This window comes from Callithrix jacchus, chromosome X (assembly GCF_049354715.1).
Source record: "Callithrix jacchus isolate 240 chromosome X, calJac240_pri, whole genome shotgun sequence".
Lineage (NCBI taxonomy): Eukaryota > Metazoa > Chordata > Mammalia > Primates > Cebidae > Callithrix > Callithrix jacchus.
The window spans coordinates 107,688,341-107,711,339 of record NC_133524.1 but is presented as its reverse complement, the minus strand read 5'-3'; the positions used below and the strand labels follow the sequence as shown (position 1 = coordinate 107,711,339).

The 22,999-nt window shown below is 39.5% G+C and overlaps 1 protein-coding gene across 11 annotated transcripts in view; it reads left to right on the top strand.

The window, feature by feature from the left end:
- Nucleotides 1-22,210, top strand: part of DCX (doublecortin) — a 121,717-nt gene extending 99,507 nt beyond the window's left edge. For 4 of the 11 annotated variants that reach the window (XM_008989781.4, XM_002763166.6, XM_078363108.1 and 1 more), the window contains exons 6-7: nt 1,978-2,072; nt 13,949-22,210. In XM_008989781.4, the coding sequence (XP_008988029.1) occupies nt 1,978-2,072; nt 13,949-14,005 (152 nt within the window). In that variant the 3' untranslated portion in view covers nt 14,006-22,210. Of the gene's footprint in view, nt 1-1,977; nt 2,076-13,948 lie in introns of all 11 variants that reach the window. The other 7 variants (XM_035287716.3, XM_035287714.3, XM_078363107.1 and 4 more) reach the window with 3 other exon arrangements.
- The last annotated feature ends 789 nt before the right edge of the window (nt 22,211-22,999 follow it).

The window sequence follows — 22,999 nt, the reverse complement described above, 5'->3', positions numbered from 1 at the left end:
CACTAATTTAACATATACAACTCAGTGGGTTTTAGTTTGGCCATAGAGTTGTGTAACCATCACCACTATTTAATGTCAGAATATCTTGGCTTTTCCCAAAGAAAACTTGTACCCATTAGCAGATTTTCAAACTCCTGCCCTTCCTCCAACCCCTGGGAACCATTATCTACTTTCAGTCTTTATTGATGTGCCTGTTTCAGATTCATCTTTCAAGATTTCTCAGGTGTTGCCTCCTCTTGTTTGTCTTCCAGGCCCCAGATTTCAAAGTCTGTTCTCTGGATTCCAATAATACCCTATGCAAGGCTATGTCTTAGCATTTATTCCACTAAATTTTTGTCTGCCTCCCCCAGGAAGTAACTTACTCCTCTCTGAAACTCCAATGCCTAAAACTTTGCCTGGCTCATAGGTAGTGCTCCATAGCTACTGCCTAAACGAAGGAATGACAGGGAGGGAGTGCTTTTCAAAGAGTGGGTGAGAGATGAGTGAGTATATAAGCCAGACAGTGAGTGCATAAGTGTCCGTTTTTCAGCTCACTTAAACTTAAATAAACTCAGCATCCACTACATTGATGTCTCTTCCATCTCTAAAGTTGATGTACATGTTCCATAACCTAGGGAAACATTTTTATAAGTGGTGTAGAAGGAATATATCCTCATGAAATATTCATGATACAGCAGTTTAAGCTTTACCTATGGGACTAACAGCAACACTCTCAGGCCATCTTTCTGCTTAACGTTTTCAATTTTCTATTCTCTCTCTCTCTCTCTCTCTCTCACACACACACACACACACACACACACACACACACATTCTTTCTCCATCCTACTCTCTCTCCCCCACTCTCCACACACCCTCAGGATATTTTCCTTTGTTTTTAAAACACATTTTAGAATATCTCTGTTTAACAATGGTCTTAAAATTAAAAAAATACTTTGGCATGATATGTCTGAACAAAAATCCACTTTGAAAGCTGTTTAATTATTCCATTTTAATATACCACATTTCTTTGTTCATGATTGGATATTAAAAAGCTCATTATCGAGGGAACATGAAACAATTTAACAACACAATAGAATATAAAGATGTTTAAAAAGAAACTGTCTTATTTTCAGCATTTTCTTGGCTAGAGGCAAATGGGGGTGCACCCTGACTCTGGCTACCATTTTGGACCTTTATGTGTCTCTATGCCTTTCTTCCTGTTTCAACTTCTTCCTTCTCTTTTTATCTCTTATCATCTTCCTTGTCTCTTTTCTCCTCTATTCCCAATCTCTCTATTTCTCTCTCTCTCTCTTTCAGTTTTCTCCTCTGCCCATTCTGCTGCTTGAGGCTTTCTTAAATGTTTCTCCTTCTGTTTCTCCTCTACTTTCTTTCATTCTTCCTGACTAGCCTATTTTCTCTTTCTTTCCTCCTGTTCTTTTCACACATGTAGGATGAGGTAGGAAAGGCACAGTGGTGGGGCATGAGCAGGAAAAGAGAGGGAGAGAGACTAACAGTGGGGCTGTCTTTCACCTACCCCATCATCTGCCACCAAAGGAAATATGCACTGGTCTAAAATCACCCATATTTCTTCCCCTTTAGGGTTAGGTACATATCCTCTCTGTGCCTCATTTTGTCCTCTAAAAAATTAAAGCAAAAATATACCTTCCCACACACTACCTCCCAAAGATGTTAGGGGCAAACCTGGGAATGAATATGAAAAAGAATGAAAAGAAACAGACCCCTGTGATTGGGAAGCACCGAGGAGGAAAGGGTGGGAGGATGACGGCCTTGCACTGCATAGGGATCCAATTAACTGAGGATTGCAGTTCTTGCCCTTTTGAGGAATGTGTTTCTTTTCACTTTGTTCTACTCACCAGATCACTTGGTTGTCTGTGTACCTCGTTTGAATGTTCTTAAGTGTCTACAGAGGGGAAGGATAACTTGCTCCTTTGTATGCTGTTGATTTTTACCCCTTCCTTTTCTCTTGCCTTGGGCTAGCAAACGGAACCTCCAGCAGCCAGCTCTCTACCCCCAAGTCTAAGCAGTCTCCCATCTCTACGCCCACCAGTCCTGGCAGCCTCCGGAAGCACAAGGTATTATGTCTCTTATACCTTACTAAACCTCTTTGCACTTGGAGTTTCCTGAAAGCTCGGTGAAAGTTTTCTCTCTTCTATTCTAACCCAACAGCACATTAAGGCCAGAAATTTTCTTCGTCTGGCTCCATTAGCTTGAAGTTCTGGAAATCCAAGCAGGGAGCAAGCTTCTAGTCACTTTTATTTATTCTTCCAATTCCTGGTTTATTTATTTCCTGCTACATTCCAGCACTTCTTCCAAAGGGTCTCCAAAAGGTCTCCAAAGCTAATGAGGTAACCAAACCATGTTTTGGGACATGGGTTGAGCACTTGTTTCCCCAATTCAGAGATATAGCAAAGGGGGTCTTAAGAGCACTTTATGTTACCAGGCACCAGTCAGTGGAAATGACAAAGATAGCAGTCCCAAAAAGTTGCACTGAGTTGCTTACTCCATTTAGATTTACTGGACATCAACAAATGACTAGCTCCTAGTTTTCACTGTGTACGCTTCATTACCATGCAGATTCGGGTGCAGTGTAGGAAGAGAGCACATATACACATTGCATCGTCCATGGCCACCATGTATACTACTTAAGATATCCCAAATAAATATATCATTAAATAACAGAAGCACGTCAATTCTCTAGTCCCACTACCCAAACAGATTCTCACCCAGAAATCTCAGTGTAGAAAATCTGGAGTGATCACTGTCTTGAACCTCTTATACTTAAGGCAGTGTTAATGTGGCTTCTTTTCTGATTGCCATACTGTGGAACAACTTCTTCTAGCCTTCTTTTATTTTTTTTCCTGCTCACAAGACTTGATGTGAGATGGTAAAAGGCAAAGAGCCACCAATATGGCTAACTGCATCACAGAGCCAGAGATGGTCAGAGCTGGAAGACACCTTAGATGGAGATAAATTAGTTTTACTTGATTCTCTAATCTTATGAGGTTTGACATTTTACAGATGAGAAAGTTGAAAGCCAGAAAGGTTAAATTACTTACTAGGGTAATATTACTTACTTGGTAAGTACTTGGGTACGAGAGTGATACCCAAGTCCCCATCCATGGTATGCTGGAGCCAGCTCACACTAGGTGGTGAGAGCTGATTGTGTACATTGCTTCTCAACCCTGTGCTGAGTGACATCATATTTGTAACTTGAATTTGGCCATGGTAGGAATATTTACACCATGGAAATTAACAAATACTGTAAGTCAAGGTTGTTTTTTCTCACAGAAAGTCAGTTGCTAAACATTTAACAGCACACCACTGCCTGACATTCATTTTCATTTTCTTTTTTCTATATCTGTCTTTTAATTTCCTGACTAATCTGGCTATTGCCTGTCCCATAATTTCTAATGTTTTCCATCGCTTTAATGACCTCTTTAACTTCTGCTAGTGAACCTTCCAGAACTTTCTCATTGTCCTGCTGAGCTATTTCATTTCCCCAAAGAAGTATTTGCTGAACTCTGTGTAACCAGTGTTACCTAGAGATTATGAGATGGATGAAAACTGTTTTTACAGTTGGCTTTTAGTTATTCTTTGCTGAGCAGCAAAGCTTGTAAATATGGACATGCCAAGATGGGAATAGTCTACTTCCGTCATTCCACTATCCACACAGCACCTCCTATACTACCCAGGTACTGACTGTATCTTTGCCCTATGCCTTTCTGCCCCTAGCTTCCTTCTGGGAAGCATGACTTATCCTAGCATATTCCATCGGTACCTTCCCTAAAGTGTGAAGGCAGCTCGGACATTTGGTCTGTACACTCGAGTCATTCAGTTTTTCAACTGACATGTTCAGGTCATGTAGGTGAGGACCCTCCATCCATCAGCCCACCAAGATGAGTGTTTGTATTGTTAAGCTATTTTTCCTGGTTGGGCTTGCAGGCACTTATGACTCAATTCTAACCACTGAAGGACTAGAGCAAGCTCACAGGTGGCAGCATTGTCAGAGCTTCCCACTTCTTAACTGTGGAATTTTCAGTGTTTCATTTTAGTTTGAAAATTACTTTTTAAAAACAGTTAGGCAAGCAAATGTTAAGTAACACATTATATCATTTTCTAGAGCAAGCTTTTAAATAAACATTTAAATTTGGTATAATTCTCACTATTTTTATAGCTCTTTATTTTTATATCATTTCAAACTTACAGAAGAGTTGCAAAAATAATAAACAACTTATGTATCTGTTTACAAGGATTCACTAGTTGTTTATATTTTGCCTCATTTACTTATTTCCTATGTTCTCTCTATATATAGATGTATATATATATATATACACATATATAATATATAGAGAAACCCAAATAAATACGTAGTACATATTATTTTTACTGAACCATTTGAGATTAACATCACAGGCAAACAGTATGCCTCTTTACCCCTCAATTTGTCAGTATGTAGTTCCTAAGAACAAGGATTTTTTTTCTTTCATAGCTATAACACAATCATCAAAATTAGGAAATTTAACATTGGCACAAAACTATTATATACTCTACAGTCCACATTCAAACTCTATCATTTGCTTTAATAATGTTCTTTTTCTGGTCCAAAATCCAATCTAGAATCACACGTTGCAAGTTCTCATGTCCTTTTAGTTTTCTTTAATTTGGAAAAGTTCCTGAGACTCTCTATCTCTCAGCACAGTATATTTTAGAAATAAAGAGTACAGGCCAGTTATTTGGTAGAATGCTTTTCAATTTGGGCTTGTCTGATGTTTCATTGTGAATACGTTCAGATTCTGAATTTGGGGCAGGAATATCATAGTAGTGATGTTGTATCCTCTCCGTACATCCTAAGAGAAGCAATAGCATCATGCTTACACTACCAGTAATGGAGACTGAACTGGTTTTTCTGAATAAGCTAAAAAGCTTCTGACCTTGTGTCAGTCCCCCTGGGTCTCAGGTCCTAGATTCATGCTTCTCCTTTCACACAGCTACCTGAACCTTAGCACCATCAAGTCTCTGGGCAGCAGGCCTGAGCAGATCTCATATGAACTTCCGGAAAATGGACCTGAAAGGTGTGAGTCATGATGGAGACAGGAAGCAGATGGCCGAGGCCATGACTTTCCTCCTGCACAATTGGAAACAAACTTGAAGTCCCAGCATCCCTTTGGTAACTTTTGATGGCTGTGGCGGGGCCCTAAGCTGTAATCAGCCTCTTGGCTCCTTCTCTTAAGCAGTTCATGAAGAATCTTTTTTAATGCAGCTGCAATGGGGTTAGCCAAAGTCCGCATACTCAAGTGTCACAATATGGACATGAAGTAAATCCTTGGATAGCTAATGAGAACAACATTTTGCATTTTCATACTGCTTTTTTCTATTGCACAGCCATTTTCTCATTTACCCTTGTGATATCCCTGTGAAAGAGACAGGAGAGATAGCATTTTCCTTTTACAAATGAGAAAAAAGAGGTGCAGAGGAAAGACAGTCCCAGTATGATTCAGCAAAAAATTATTAAGTATCCCCTTTGGAGAAAGTACGTAGTAAAGATTTTTTTTAAAAATCTAGAAACATAAGGAAACTCTTTGATTTATTTAATTTTTAAAATTTCTGATCAGTGATTGCACCAATGGTTTGAAATTTGGAGGCATTTTATATGCAAAGTTGTCTAGAGACTAGAGGAAAGTATATTCAACATATTATTTGACAATATAACTAATGTTATTTAAATATACATTCTCCTCTGTTTCCAGACTTCTCTTGCCTTCTTTTAAGTGCTTGGAGAGGCCCTTTGATGAATGAAGTAGGGTCCTGACCCTTAAATCACAAATGCAACTAGCTCTAATATTAAAGTGACTTTGGGTAGTGTGATCAAGAGCTAACGAAAGGACTGCATGAGCACAAAGGAGGATAGGAAAGGCATCCTACTTCGGGAGGGTGGGAGATAGGGAAAGCTTTTCACAGAGGTGACATTTAAGTGGCTGGTGAAGAGAACAGGCATGCCAGCTTTAAAAAACGTCACCAAGAACAAAATCACACCACCATAAAAGTACAGGGCACATTTGGGAACTAGAAAACCCAAACTAAAAGCCAGATTTCTCAAAACTCCTCCCTGTCTTCCTTTGGACTATAAGCTCCTTGGACCAGAAACCAACTTTTTGTTTTCTCTAACACAATAGTATCGCCAGCACAGCTGTATTTGTTACAAACATTTTGTTCTGTAGGGCTCCAAGGGACTAAGCAAATGAATTTCAGGTGCAAATTATTTGTATTGTTAAGCAATATGGTATGTTTCTGTATTTCTACATATCAATCAACAAAAACAGAATGTTGAGATAATTCCTTTTCCTGAACAGTGTTCTACCCATACAAGAAAATGCATTTTGAATACGAAATAAATTGATAGAGGTACAGCATTCGGAAATTCATAATTATGCCTAGTTCTATGAATTATCTCCATATCCTGCATCTCACGCCATTCATTCAGAGTCTTGCAGCAGCTACAAGTGGAATCTCTTTAGGATTCTACCTGTGGGCCTTATCCCCACTTCCTTCAGAGTCTGCAGGTAATTTTTTCCACCAACCAAGCAACTCCATTTAAATGTCTGTCATATGAATAGTGCTAAAGCCCAGTGGTTCAGTGTGCTGGGACTCAAAGTGGCTTCCATATTATTAAAAGGCCCTTTTGTACTGCTCAAAAAATACCCAGGGAGTTCACTAACTTGACAATGTCTGTCCTATTTCTCTTGCTTTGGTGTAACTAAAGAAAAAAAAAATAGAATGATTGCATTTTATAGAATTTTGGAACTAGAAGAAACCTTAAAGATCTTCCTCAATTTTAAAATCTGGAAGCAAGGGCCCTGAAAAGGGAAGTTAAATGCAAAGGTAGTCCTAGAATCTAAGTCTCCGGACTCTTCATCCTGTGCTTTCTCTATTACAGTGTTGTTTCATCATATACAAATTTAACAATGGAATTCGTTAATAGTCACAACATAGTAATAGAGCAAACAACTATAAAACTGTCTCTTACATTTGTACATGTCATTACGTCCTGAATATCATTACATACATACATACACACACACACACACACACACACACACACATACACACACAAGCATATTGCTGTATATGGCTGCACTTCCAGAAGTGACATACACAGTATTTAATTGTCAATATAAAGGATTTTCAAAGGTACTTTAAAAAATAACAGCTTATTGAGATATAATTCACATAGTATAGAAATCACTCCTCTAAAGTGTGCAGTTTGGTGGTTTTTAACTAATTTAGTATGCCACTATCTACTTTTTTTTTTTTTTTTGAGATGGAGTCTCACTGTTGTTACCCAGACTGGAGTGCAATGGCACGATCTCGGCTCATCGCAACCTCCTCCTCCTGGGTTCAAGCAATTCTCCTGCCTCAGCCTCCCGAGTAGCTGGGACTACAGGCGTGTTCCACCATGCCCAGCTAATTTTTGTATTTTTAGTAGAGATGGGGTTTCACCTTGTTGAGCAGGGTGGTCTCGATCTCTTGACCTCATGATCCACCCGCCTTGGCCTCCCAAAGTGCTGGGATTATAGGCGTGAGCCACCATGCCCGGCTGCCACTATCTACTTTTAGAATATATTCATCACCCTCAAAATAAACCCCTTACCTGTTAGCAGTCACGGCCCCCTCCCCTTCAATCCAACCCCTGGCAACCAACCACTAATCAATTCTGTTTCTATGGGCTAGCGTATCTGAAACATTTCATATAAATCTCCCTCTGAAAACTGCTTTAGCTCCATCCTATAAGTTTCAGTGTGTTGTGATTTCATTTTCCTTTATCTCAAGGTATTTTCTAATTTTTCTTGTGATTTCATTTTTGACTCACTGGTTACTCATCAGTGCGCTGTTTAATTTCAACACATATATAAATTTCCTGAATATCTTTCCATTATGGTTTCTAATTTAATTCCACTGTAGCCAAATAATATAATTCGTATCATTTAAATCCTTTTAAATTTATTGAGAATTGTTTTATGGCCTACCATATGATCTATCCTGGAGAGTGTTCCATGGGCACTTGAAAAGAATACGTATTCTGCTCTCGTTGGATAGAGTATTCCATAGAAGTGTATTTGTTTATAGTACTGTTCAAGTCCTCTGTTCACTTGTTGGTCTTCTATCTAGTTGTTCTACCCATTATTGAAAGTGGGATATTTAAGTCTTCAACTAATATACTTGAATTATTTCTACTTTCAATTCCATCAGTTTTTGCTTCATGTATTCTGGTACTCTGTTAAGATACATAAATATTTATATTTATGCTTTCTGGATATATTGACTCTTTTTATCATTATAAAATGCTTTTCTTTGTCTCTAGTAATAATTTTTGTCTTAAAGTCTATTTTTTTCTGACATCAGTATAGCAATTCTAGCTCTCTTCTAGTTACTGATTGCATGGTCAATCTTTTTCCATCATTTTGCTTTCAACATATTTGTAAGTTTGATTCTAAATTGTTTCTTTTTTAAACAGCATGGAGTTGGATCATGTTTTTAAAAATCTATTTTGCAGTCTCCACCTTTAATTGGATTGCTTTACCCACTTATGTTCAATATAATTACTGGTAAAGTAGGAATTACATCTACCGTTTTGCTATTTTCTGCATATGTTCTATCATTTTTTGTTCATTACTCAGTGCTTGCCTTTTATGTGTTAAATATATTTTTCTAGTGCACCATTTTAATTCCCTTATTGTATTTTTACTAGTTTCATTTTGAGTAATTTTTTTAGTGGTTTCCTTGTGGATTACAATTCACATTTTAATACACTCTATTTAAGATTAATACAAATTTGATTTATATTGTATATAAAAATTTTTCTGTAGCATAGCTCCGTTTCTTTCCCTCTCCTTTGTTCTCTTACTGACATACAAATTACATCTTTATACATAGTAAGTCCATCAACAGAGTCTTATAATTACTAGTTCATGTAGTTGTCTTTTGAAATAAGCCAGACACAGAAAGAAAAATATTGTATGATCTCATTGTGGGATCTAATAAAAAAGGTCAAATATATAGAGATGGAGAATAAAACAGAGGTTACCAGCAGCTGGGGACAGAAGGGGAAGAAATAAGGAGACGTAGGTTAAAGGATCCAAAGTAGCAGATATGTAGGATGAACGCATCTACAGATCTAATGTAAAATATGAGTACTATAGGTAATAAAATTGTATTAGGGAGTAAGTAGATTTTAGCTGCTCTTGTCAGCAAAAAAACAAAAACAAAAACAAAAACTATTTGTTTTACTATAGTAACTACTTTACTATCTGTATGTATCCCACAACATCATGTTGCAAACTTCAAATATACACCGTAAAATTTATTTTTTAAAAAAGAAAAGAGTTACAGAAATAAATTTGTACTGACTTTTGTGTTTGCTTACACATTTACTATTCTTTTAGTTATGTGGATTTGAATTACTTTCTAGTATCCCTTAATTTCTCTGTGGATGATTCTCTTTGTATTCTTCTGCCGCCAGGTCTGTTAGCAATGAATTTTTTGTGTCTATCCGGGAATGCTTTAATTTCTATTTCATTTGTGATAATGATAATTTTGAATGAAAAGGATAATTTTGTTTGCTTTCCTTAAATGCCTTGATCCAGTAAGACTCTCAGCCTTTGCCGAGGGGCTCTGTTCCTGTGTTGGGACATAATTTCAATGCTCTGCCAGGCACTTTACAACTCCACCTTAGCATTCTCCTGCTGCTTGGGCAGGGCCTCAGGGTCAGCCAGTGTGGAGAGTTTAGGGCCATCTCACTTCTTTTCTAAGAACACTCCCAGTCCTGAACTTGTGCCTGGCCTTCTAGATTCCCAGGAATATGTCTGAGCTTTTCAAAGATCCCTAGAGATACATTATTCTATGTCTATTATCCTTATAGACACATTATTCCTTTTAAGGTTTTCAGAAGCTTGATTTGCCCCAACTTTTGACCTCCTCCTCATACAGTTACGATTTTTAAACAATTGCAACTGATCGATGTCCCCTGAAAAGGCTGTTCACAGAGAGTGTGCTCTGGGTCAGGTTAAAAAAAGAACCTGGCAAATGGGAGTTTCCAGGGAGCTACCTCACAGGTCAAAGAGTGACAATTCTCTGGGAATGCGTTATTTGGGGAGCTCCAAATCCCCGACTGCATCCTCTAGTAACTACTAGGTTGCTGTTTTTCACAGGTACTGTAGTTGTGACTGTCGTTTTTCAAGGCTACCATGGAGTTGGAGAGAGGGAAAGTGGAAATAGGGCAAGTCGAAACACCAAAAATCTTAGTATTTTTACAAGATTCATCAGTTTTTCTTCAACACTGTTTGGACTGTTGCAAGTTTTTGGTTAATTTTTAGATTCCCGAAAAAGTTATTTTTGACATTTTTTCCAGTGTTACTGCATTTTTTGAGGAACAGATTTTCAGATGGTCTTATGCCACCTTTCTGGAAGTCCAGAGCTCAAAGATACTTTTGACTACGTTCACTTTACTCCAGTACTTCAGAATTAATCCCTTCAGAGATGCAACTACATTGTATGCACTTTGCCTCAATTCCATTTTACATGTATTTGTTGCATTTCTAGTATTTCCTTGGTATTGTACATCCTACCTGTTTATCAGTTTTCTAAGAAACTTTTGTTGGGTAGTTTTGAACAGGGATGCTATATTCTGCCTGTGCCTTGGTTATTTCTGCATGGATGACCCCCCAAATCTAAAATATATTTTTTTACACATTTAAAGGATTGTAAAAGAGCAAAGCGCAAACAAACATTGAAGAATGTGTGACAGAGACCATATGTGACTAGCAAGGAAAATTTAAAATATTCACTATCTAACCTTTTACAGAAAAATTTGCCAACCCCTGACTTAGAGTGAAGGAATGGTAGGTTGGCGAGACCTGAGTCTATTTGCTGTAGTTGCCTTTGTTGTGTTTCTTAATCCTTCAGTATTCCTTTAGGACTCCCAGTCTCAGAGCTGGAAGAAACCTTACATATTGTTCACTGATAAATAAACCAATACTCGAAGGCTTGTTCAAGGTCATGGTATTAACTATCCAGGACTAAACCTTAGGTTTCTGATTATGCTTTACTCCTCTTTTCATTCTAAGGTGCCTACAAGTTTTCCTGTCACTTCTTTATCAGCAAAAAGCGTTTCCAATGTTACATAAATTCTCAATGTTAGATAAGTAAGTCCTTCTTCCCTCCACTCTTGTCCCTCTTCCTAATTTCTGCTTTTGTCTCCACCTTAAGGAGAAGCTGTGTTCTCCAATTTTATTGAACAATCCTCTAGTGAAGTTCTTGTCCTTATGATACTAAAGCAGTGGCAAGGTGGTGGGGGTGAGAGTGCTGTAAAGCAGACACAGAATTGATGCTGTGTTTTCCAGTTCTCTTTGGTATCTTATCAATAGCATGTATGGAAAAAATGTGATTTTCATATTGTGTTCTATTTGGGGAAGGTGAGAAGGGTAGAACTGAGTGAGATTTTGCCATGTATTGGGCTTCCACGCAAGATTTAACTTGAATAGAGGATTTAAAATGGGAGAAAGAGGGAGGAAGGAAGAGAGACAAAGGGAGAGAGTTAAAAACCATGAATTTAGACCGTAGATAGAGGAATCACAAGGATCTCAAATAAAGCCCTTGGAGCAATGGGAAAAATCAGTGCCATGTCGTCTCCAGTCCACTATCTCTTCAAGACAGAGATAAGGCTTGGGGCAGTATTGGATCCAGGAATCCCAACTCATAGAAGCATCAGAAAATAAGTTGAAAGTAGGTGGATGTGGTACATTTTGCCAGCTATCATTTATTCAGGGCCTGAAAATTCTCTGGAAGATTGAAATGAAACTACGTATGTATTCACAACAGATTTTGACAAGGGTGCAAATGTCAGTCAATGGAGGAAAGACAAGTCTTTTTTTATTTTTTTGAGACAGAGTTTCACTCTTGTTACCCAGGCTGGAGTGCAATGGCATGATCTCGGCTCACCGCAACCTCCGCCTCCTGGGTTCAGCCTCAGCATCTTGAGTAGCTGGGATTACAGGCACGCACCACTATGCCCAGCTAATTTTTTGTATTTTCAGTAGAGATGGGGTTTCACCATGTTGACCAGAATGGTCTCGATCTCTTGACCTCGTGATCCACCCACCTCGGCCTCCCAAAAGTGCTGGGATTACAGGCTTGAGCCACCGCACCCAGCCCGGAAAGATAAGTCTTTCCAATATATGATGCTGGAGCAGCTGATTATCCATAGGCAAAAAATAGAAGTGTCATGGCCGGGTGCGGTAGCTCATGCCTGTAATCTCTGCACTTTGGGGTCTGAGGCGGAGGATCACTTGAAGTCAGGAGCTTGAAACCAGCCTTGCCAGCATGAGGAAACTTCGTCTCTACTAAAAATAAAAACATTAGCTGGGCATCATGGTCAGCTCCTGTAATCCCAGCTACTCGGGAGGCTGAGAAGTAGGAGAAGTGCTTGATTTTGGGAGGCCGAGGTTGCAGTGAATGGAGATCATGTCACTGCACTCCAGCCTGGGTGACAGAGTGGGACTCTGTCAAAAAAAAGTTTCTTGATCTCAATCTCATATCTTATGCAAAAATTAACTAAGGATGGATTATAAGCAAAGAATTCTTAGATTTGACAATGAAAGTAAAATCCATAAATTAAAAACTGATAAATTGGGTCAATTGGACCTCATCAAAATTAAAAATGTTTGCTCTGCCAAAGACCCTACAAAAGGTGTGAAGATGTGAAAAGACAAGACAAAGACAAGAAAATATTTGCAACCCAATGTCTAACTAAAGGCTTATTTAAAGAATATAAAATAACTGTTAAAACTTACCAGTAAGAAAAAAATTTAATTCAGAAATGAATAAAATCATGAAGAAACATTTCATTGAAGAAGAAATACAGATGAAAACTAAGCATATGAAAAGATGTTAAATATCATTAGCCACCAGGGAAATGTAAATTATAACCACAATGAGATATCAGTACAAATCTACAAGAATGAGTAAAATAAAAAAAAAAAAACAGTGAAAACATCAAATATTGGAGATGATGTGGAGAAACTGAATTACTAATACTTTGCTGTTGGGAGGCTAGACTGTAAATGGTACGGCCACACTGGAAAGCAATATGGCATTCCTTACAAAACTGAACATGCAATTACCGTATGACTCAGCAATTTTACTCCTGAGTGTCTGTCCCAAAGAAATGAAAATGTATGATCACATAAAAACTTATACAGTACAGGAATGTTTACAGCAGCTCTATTTGCAATAGCCCAAAACTTGAATCATTCAACGTGTGCTTCAGCAGGTGAGTGGCTAAACAAACATCTATACTGTACATCTGTACCATAGAATACTGCTCAGCAACATAAAGGAGCAAACTCTTGATACATAATGGCTTATACGAGTCTCCAGGGAATTATGCTGAATGAAAACAGCCAATCCCAAATGTTATATACTGTATGGTTTCATTCATATAACATTCTTGAAATTCCAAAATTACTGAGATAGGAAACAGATTATTGGTTGCCAGGGCTCAGGGATGAGGGGAGGGTTGGATGGAGCTCTAATGGGGTAGCACAAGGGGGCCTTATGGTGAAGGTACAGTTCCATATCTTGACTATGGTGATGGTCACACAAATATACACACATGATAAAATTGCACAGGACTACACACACACAGATACCGACCCCACACACAAATTATTGCATGTTAAGCTGCAAGATACCATTAGGGATACCATTCGGGATAATTGAGTGAAGGGTACATTAGTAAAAGGGTACCTCCCTATACATTTTTTTCAACTTCCTGTGAATCTATAATTATAATGTAAAAATTAAAGAAAGTATTAATAAAAAACCTAAGACAGCCACTCCAGAGCTCAAGATATCAAGGAAAGGAGAATTAACTTTGTCTCTTCTCTTCTTATAGGACCTGTACCTGCCTCTGTCCTTGGATGACTCGGACTCACTTGGCGATTCCATGTAAAGGAGGGGAGAGTTCTCAGAGTCCAGAGTACAAATCCAAGCCTATCATTATAGTAGGGTACTTCTGCTCAAGTGTCCAACAGGGCTATTGGTGCTTTCAAGTTTTTATTTTGTTGTTGTTATTGTTATTTTGAAAAACACACTGTAATATGTTGGGTTTATTTTCCTGTGATTTCTCCTCTGGGCCACTGATCCACAGTTACCAATTATGAGAGATAGATTGATTACCATCCTTTGGGACAACCTTCCAGAAATGCAAAATGTGCTAGTCCATGACCTTTCAATGGAAAGCTTAGGTGCCTGCGTTATTTTTGCCCTGTCTCATTTTGCCCATACGGTCTTCCTCCTGTAGAGGGCTGTTTACATATACAACACTTAAAATGTTTGTGTGGGAATAAAAGCTCATTAGCAGATCCAAGAATGACAAACACAAGTGCCCCTTTTCTCTGGATCTCAAGAATGGTGGAGGACCATGGAAGGACAGCAAGGCAACTCCCCAGCCTCGCTCTTCACTTCTGATTGAGACCTGGGTTTGTTGTCCAGCACCAATTCTGGCTGTCAATGGGGAGAAATACCAGCAACTTAAAATTGTGACACCAGATGCTTAGGATCCTGGTGCTGGGTTAACTAAAAGAGAATAGGCAGAATTGGAAAATACTGCAGACATTTCAGAAGAGTTTATAAAGCACAGTGAATTCCTGGTCAATCTCCCCACTGAGGCAATTTGGAATCAATAAACAATTGATAAGAGTTTGGAGTAAGGGACTTCATATACCTGATTCCTCTAGGAGGCTGTCTAACATACCACATGATTGCATGAACTGTATGGTATCCATCTATCTCTGTTCTATTGAATGCCTTGTTAACAGCCAACACTGAAAACACTGTGAGAATTTGTTTTCAGGTCTGACACCTTTCAGTCTCTTTTTATAGCAAGAAATCAATATCCTTTTTATAAAAACTCATGTCTGTATTTCAGGAGCAAACTCTTCGGGCTCCTTTTTTGTAAACTGGTGACTTTTCTTTTGTCTAAAAAACACGTGAAGAAAATTTACCAAAAAAAAGCAAAATAATAACGTAGTTTAGAAATTATGCTGTCACTGCCAAACAGTAACCTCCAGGAGAAAACAAAATGAATAGCAGAGGCCAATTCAATAGAATCAGTTTTTGATAGCTTTTTAACAGTTATGCTTGCATTAATAATTTCAATGTGGACCAGACATTCTAATTATATTTTAAATGAAATGTTACAGCATATTTTAAGCAACTCTTTTTATCTATAATCCTAATATTTCATACTGAAGACACAGAAATCTTTTACTTGTCTTTAACATTAGAAAGGATTTCTCTTTACTAAGGACTGATCATTTGAAATAGTTCTCAGTCTTTTGAGATACAGGTTTATAACACTGCTTTTTTTCTGTAATCATAGCCCATAATAGCAAAGACAACTAAATTGAAGTGAAGGCCATGCATGCCAATTCTGTGTTTGCTTTTAGCAGATATGAAGATTTCCTGATTTCTTTGTAATTGTGCAGATATTTTGAAAGGCACAGCATTCGAAGCCAAGCTTCTCTTTGGCTACTGAATGACTTGCAGTTGTTCCTCCACTCTAAATGGAATGAGCTTGCTGTGTGTATGTGTGGCGGTGGTGGGAGGGGGTGGTGCGTATGTGTGTGTGTGCATCTGCAGCTGCTTCACAATTAGGAAATACTACAGGACACCCCTGTAATGGATTGGTGGCAACTTGGTGGCATTGCTGTTATGCACCATGTAGGGGGGAACCCAGTGGTGGTAGGGGTAGCTCAGATGCCGGTAGACAAGTTTCAGATGTCTGTAGCTACCAGAAACATTTTTGGTTCGGGAAAAGAGAGATGATGGAGTACTTGTTTCTGGTGAAATTGGTCATTGAAGAACCCAAATGATGAGAATTTCTTTTTGCCCCCCACCTTTATTTGTAGACCCATTCAAAACCATTAATAAGCCCATTTTACTCAGCCCCTATTTCTTTCTAGATGCTCAGGGTTTTCTTAGTGCCTCCCAGAACATTCATAGTTAATTGGGGAAAAGTGATAGTTGGTTTAGGGGTGTGGATATAAAGAATGGTAGGAGGCCTAATTTTAAACTTCAGGCCAGACCCCACCCCCCAAAGACTCCACCCACAGTCTCACTTTAGGTCTCATTTAGTCCAACACCTTTTTTTTAAGATGAGGAAATGGAGGCTGGTTATGAGCAGAACCAGAGGAAGAATCCAGGTTTTCTTATGCCTGGACCTCACACTAGCTCTCTAAGCATTTCCTTGATTGTGGTGTAGGTACTATTAGAAAATACTAAATGGACATATTTTCTTTAGGATAACCTTCGAACCAACAATCTTCAATAACAATAGTACATTTTCCACCTTCCTTTTAATTAACTATAAGGAAATGTTTCTTTACTGCCATTTTTGAGGGGGCAGGAGATGGGGCTTGGTGTAGTCCAAAATTCAAGTTTTCAATAGTTAATTACATTTTAAATTGGACCATTGTTCAAGGCAAATTTATTTTTTGTGTGTAACTGAGCTCCTCCACCCCTGTCATTCACTGCTAATTTTACCCAATCCAATTTTACCACTCAAGTCCCATTGTGTTAATTTCTGCACAGTCAGCAACCATTAAGTTAGCAAGCATTTGCCACCACTCCCTATACTTCTCCCTCCCCCCCGCCCCGCGCACACACACAATCCATCTCTTGCTTGTTCCTACCTCCTGATTTTTCTTCCCTACAGAAATAGAAATAGGGACAAAGAAGGGGAAATGTATATATGGGGGCTGGGCTGAACAGCTAACTTCATAAGTAGTGTTAACTAGGGGTAAACTGAGAGAAAAGCTCCTTTTCTCTTCACTGTTTTGGAAAGGATAGCCATTAGCATGACTGCTTTGTGTCCTTATGGACTTTAGTATTAGCCTAGATTGAATCATAGCGTTTTCTAGCTGGAAGGAACCTTAAGATCACATCATTTACTCCTCTACTCCAAATTTCTCATTCTTCAGGCCAGGAAACCAAGACACAGAGGTAAAGTAATTTCCCCAAGGTCACACAGCTGGCTGCAGCAGGATTGGGATTAGAACCCACATCTCCTGGCTCTTATTCCAGGGCCTTTTCCCACTAAGCAGTATTGCCTTCTACTAGGCTCCTGAGAATTCTTTCCCAGGGTCATGTTGCATCTTGGAGCCATATGCTGCTGTCCTCATCTCAGTGGGAAATCCACTCAGCAACCTAATACGGCCCCTTTTCCCTGCACTCACATGCTTCCTATCCGCATGGGTTGCAGATGTCCTTGAAGAGAGGGAGGCATCGAGGGTCCTTGGCCCTGTCCATCTGATTCAGGGCAGCACAGCTTCATCTTGAGGAGCCTTGTGAATAGCCCCCTGAATTCTTGCCTTGCAAAAATGGAATGGAGGAAGACTGGTTTTCCCTGTCAGCTCACCTCATGTCATCTCATAATGGTTGGGGGGCCAGGCTGAGGGAAATGTTTCTTGTTTCCAGAGTAGAGAAAGAAGTAGTGGAATAATAGCTTTGCTTATCCTGACTTTCTGAGATGGCTTTTCAACATTTTAAAAAACTAACGTGGCTACCATTCACTGGCAATGATTTCTTTTAGAATATGGGAGATGAACTAGAGAAAATAACCTGGTCTTGCTGTGGTTGCACTTATCCACAATGTCCCCAAAGCCATCCTGCTCTGATGGGAACAATTTCCAGGTATAAGCAAGGGGCTTTGTGACTAAAATGTACCCTGGTTGTTGTTAAACATTGGCTTCTGTGTTTGCACCAAAATAGCAAGCTGGGTGCTCTATATACTCTTCCCATCTTCCTGTGTACACTGCTCTGCTCCTGTGGCCTTCCACAGCAGAAACCAGGTCAAAAGGGTCCAAACACGTGGTATTCTTTGCCACAGGGTTCTTCCTGGGAACTAAGGGGGTATTTATTAGTACAGTTCTAAGAGACCTCCTCCTGGGCTTACCCCAATCCTCAGGTACTTCTCTATCCTTTCTGCTTCTCCTCCCCAGTCTCAAGTAATCAAAAAACCTGAAAGTGAATGTGTAGCTATTTGAAGAAGGCAAGGAACCGTGAGATTCTTCTTAGAATCACCTAATCCAAGTCTTAGACCAGTGATCCAGTGCTTACCTTGAACAAAATTTTGTCTGTATTCCTAGTCCCTTCAATACCGTGGGTACAGATGCTCCCAATCACCCCACACATTTGATTCTAAATGACTTTTTTTTAAAAAAAATCCATATCTTTAGGACAGGAGGACAGGGATGCCTATATCCCTCAAATGAGCTCCAGCACATTGATGGGAACGTTCCCAAAGATCAACCCACCTCAGAAACATCTATGTCAAGAGACTTCCCCAGATAGAAACACTGAGACAGCGTGGTTTGAATGACTTCTTTTATAGCGGTCCAGTTTGTTATGGAAATAAAAGGCACAGTTTTTTTAAAAAGGGATTGAAACCTGTCCTTGCCCATATAGGGCCATTTGGATCCATTTCCAGGCCCTACTCATGTATTGCTCTCACTGCATCAAGGGCTTTGGCCTTTAGTCCCAGACTGGTTTCAAAAGTAAAGCATAAGTGTTTTGGAGCTCATCTGGGATGGGACATGGGAATGTTGGCCCACTTATCCCTTCAGGAAAAGGTGCCTTCCCTCCCTTTCTTCTGAAGCTTGGTCCCCAGAGCTTGTTTTCATCTCCAAAGGTCTAGTGTGGTCTTTACCCCCAGCCTCTTACTGTTGCTTCCTGCCTTGTTTCCTTGTTAAGGATCTATGCAGACCCCCCACTTTGGCTTAGCTAGTGTGATGTTGGCTCTCATTTTTCAAGACTAACTTGTTTTTGTTGTTGTTGTTGTTTAGACAGATCTATCTACTAGGCTGGAGTGCAATGGCGCAATCTTAGCTCACTGCAAACTTCACCTCTCAGGTTGAAGCGATTCTCCTGCCTCAGTCTCCTGAGTAGCTGGGATTACAGGCCTGTGCCACCAGGCCCAGCTAATTTTTTGTATTTTTAGTAGAGATGGGGTTTCGCCATGTTGGCCAGACTGGTCTTGAACTCCTGGCCTCAAGTGATCTGCCCACCTCAGCCTCCCAAAATAACTGGGATTATAGGTGTGAGCCACCATGCCCAGCAGACAAGACTGATTTTTTAATCCCTTAGTTTATTGGCTTCAACACTTTCTGGAATCAGAGGTGTTTCTTTTTATTTATTTATTTTTTTGAGACAGAGTTTCGCTCTTGTTACCCAGGCTGGAGTGCAATGGCGTGATCTCGGCTCACCGCAACCTCCGCCTCCTGGGAACAGGCAATTCTCCTGCCTCAGCCTCCTGAGTAGCTGGGATTACAGGCACGCGCCACCATGCCCAGCTAATTTTTTGTATTTTTAGTAGAGATGGGGTTTCACCATGTTGACCAGGATGGTCTCGATCTCTTGACCTTGTGATCCACCCGCCTTGGCCTCCCAAAGTGCTGGGATTACAGGTGTGAGCCACCGTGCCTGGCCGGGAATCAGAGGTGTTTCTTACCTTGGATGCCTGAGACTAGGGGAGTATAAAATTCCACTTGGGAATTAAGGCATCTTTCTGCTCCTGATCAGAAGGGCAGGTTTGTTGGGAGAGGTCACATGGCACAACAGAAGTCACCTTGTAACTAAGGCAAAGACTTGAAGGCATTAGTATTTCTCATTACTGGGTAAATAACCTGAGGGAATCAATGGCTTTTTGCCATTCTACCTCTTGTGCATCTCTTTGACTTTTCTTTCTCTGTCTGGTTTCCTATATTCTCAGTTTATACTCTATGTTATCATTCTCTCTTTCCACAATGCAAACATCCATGCTTTGTCCTGTGCAGTTCTCTCTCTCTCTCTCTCTCTCTCTCTGTCATTACCTTTATTTGTATTTTCTCCTTCCTCCCTGTCTAGGCATTGGGCATGTGCCTCTTCTTAGCCTGTGATTTTTGTCTTGGGACTGATGATAAATTATTTCCAGATTCAACCAGCCCTGGTCCTACCCCAGTCCAGTCAGAAGTACGCTGGTGGGAATCAACCTGATCCTGGCCCATTCTTCTTCTCCATTTTCATTCTAAATCCCTCTCAGCAGATCTTCACAAGCAGTTTCCTTATTGCTCATGTATCTTTAGGTCTTTGCCTTCCAAGCACTGTACAGAATACTTTGTGGTTCCTTTTTAGTCTGCCATTTTGTGGAGCAGTGAAGCCTGCTCAGAGAAATAATCAGCTGAACAGAAAAATCCACCTATGGATTTATATCAGCTAAATACTAATAATTGATTTTGTTTGATTTGCCCATAATTTTAAAAGCTGCAATATAATATAATGAGAGACCACAGGTAATTTATCCTGTCATTGTTTTGGCTGGATGGGGGTGGAGGAGTAATTGCTTAAAGTTTTACCATTACACATTAAACTCTCTGTAATAATTTTGTTTGGGGCTTGCTACCTGTTGAGTTGTTTCAGCTAAACTGGCAATTGGAGTTGATTTAAATGAAAAGATTATTTAGCAAATCTTTACTATAAAAAGAAACATTCACTTAATTGAAATGTATTTTTTCCTTCTATTACTAGATTCACCTAAACATTTACTCTTGACACCATCTGTTCGTGATACTGAATAGGCAGTCCATATAAGAGAAATCATTGGACCTAAAGAAGCCAGCTTATAGGTGTTAATTTATTAAACAGAGTGCAAAGCCCTTGGAAATGTCACTGCTTGGCAATGCCATATGGAATGCCAAAGTTTCCAATGACTTTTCTTTATGTTATCTGAAAGGGGTTTGAGCAAGTAAGAGGTTATGCCAAAATGTCTCCAATGTATGGTCCTGTAATATATTGCAGCTTGAAGCCAATGATCCCTTATGACTTGTATACAACTAATGCATGTTTTGATTGAATTTTGCATTTCCCATGTGTGGTAAGTTCTCTAAAATGGTTTTGATCACCTTTTTGTGCCATTAAACTTGTACAGAAAATGCTTTTATGGCCATTTTCAAAGGGAGAAAGTTTAAAATGGAAACAGCCCACCCTTTCTGCCCTGTAGCTGTAGTTAGAATTGAGTAACTGTAGCAAAACAGCTGTAATTGGTGGTTGTAGTGTTAGAGGCGTTAGCTTGCTAGTGACTAGCTTTGGAGAGTAAATGCATGGTATTGTACATCACATTTCTTACATAACTCATTTTAATCTCTGAAAAGAATATATTCTTCTTTCTAGTCCTTCTTCCTACCCCTCTTGCCCTCTCCCTCCCCCTGCTCCCAGGTGTCTTACGGTTGTAAATATCTGATTTGAGGCCCAATAATTCTTGCCAAATAAAGTCAGCAAACAACAAACAAACCAAAATGTGGGGAAAAGGCATTTCTCAACCATCTCTCAGAAGTTATCGATCATTTCTCAAGGAACAGCATTGTGATCAAAGACTCAACTTCTCTTTACGTAAAACTCAGTGGCAAATTGGGGATGTATTTGGTCATTTGATTACATTATAGAATTGAATAGTTTTCAGAATCACATGTAATCCAAAGACAGTAGGTAGTGATGTTCCTTATCCCTACAGCAGTTTTGAGGTATTTAGAGAACTCAAAAGATTCTGCCTAACCAGTGACCAATCATTATTTGAAGAAAAGGAAAAAAGGAGAGAAATACAACAGATATTTAATGATTTTAGCCACCTTTTTAGAATAGTTAACAGCCAGATAAAAAACAAGGGCTTGAGTTTAAATGCGTTACTATCAGTGTCCCAGGCAATGCCTAACCTACTCTGAGGCTGTGATTTAAAAGCAGTATTTCAAGAGGCATTTTCCTTTTTGGTTTGCTGTCCCCACGTGGACTGGTAGGTTTAGTGAGGCCCCCATAAACCAGCTGGAGCAGACCCTTTTCATCTCCTTTGCCTGTAATATCCCTTTTCCCTCACCCCGTCTGCAATTCAATGAGGGCTTTCTTGAATCAAAGGACTTCAAGGTTGTCTAGAGAAGTTCACCACGTGTGTAAGGTGCTGTGAACTATGAATGCTGAAGATTTGCAGCATTCAATATCGGGCAGCCAAAGAGCTGCTCTTGCAATCATTTTGGCTCTCAAGCTCTGTTCTTCATCGCATTCTCATTTCTGTGTACATTTGCAAGATGTGTGTAATGTCATTTTCCAAAAATAAAATTTGATTTCAATATTTCTGGCTGACATTCTCTCTCTCTCTCTTTTTGTTTTTTTTTTTAATAAAACCATGACCCAATAATCATATAACCACAAAATGTCCAAGCTGGCAGGAAACTTAGACATTATTTTGTCCAAACTCTTAATTTTATAGATGAGGAAGCTAAGAATTAATGTATGATAGAAACACCATAATTATCAGTACAGCACATTTGCAACAAATGAGATCTCAGATCTCCCTCCAGAGTTTAGCAGGAATAACGTGACCTCTTTTTATGCATAAGATGCTTTGGCCAATGTCAGTCTGTGTCATCAGGTAGTGACTTCTAGTATCGTGTTTTCAGAGGCCCAAGAAAGACTCCATGTCTCCCAAAATACCTCTACCTGTTTCATGCAATTTCCTTACCAGTGTGGCTGTTCTTCCTCAATAGGCTGACAGTGCAGCTACTCTCTGTGAGAGGAAACACATAGATCTATTTACCCTCAGACATAAATGACTGATTACATAGTTTCCTCAAATCAGGTTTTAATGGGCTAGTGAACACAAAGCACGGGGTTTGGGAAGAGGTTGATGGAGAGGGAGGGAGAAAAGGACACAGAAAACAGGAGGCTGAGGCTGGGCATGGTGGTTCACACCTATAATCCCGGCAATTTGGGAGGCTGAGATGGGTGGATAACCTGAGGTCAGGAGTTCGAGAACAGGCTGGTCAACATGGTAAAACACTGTCTCTACTGAAAATACAAAAATTTGCTGGGCATGGTGGCACATGCCTCTAATCCCAGCTCCTTGAGGGGCTGAGACAGG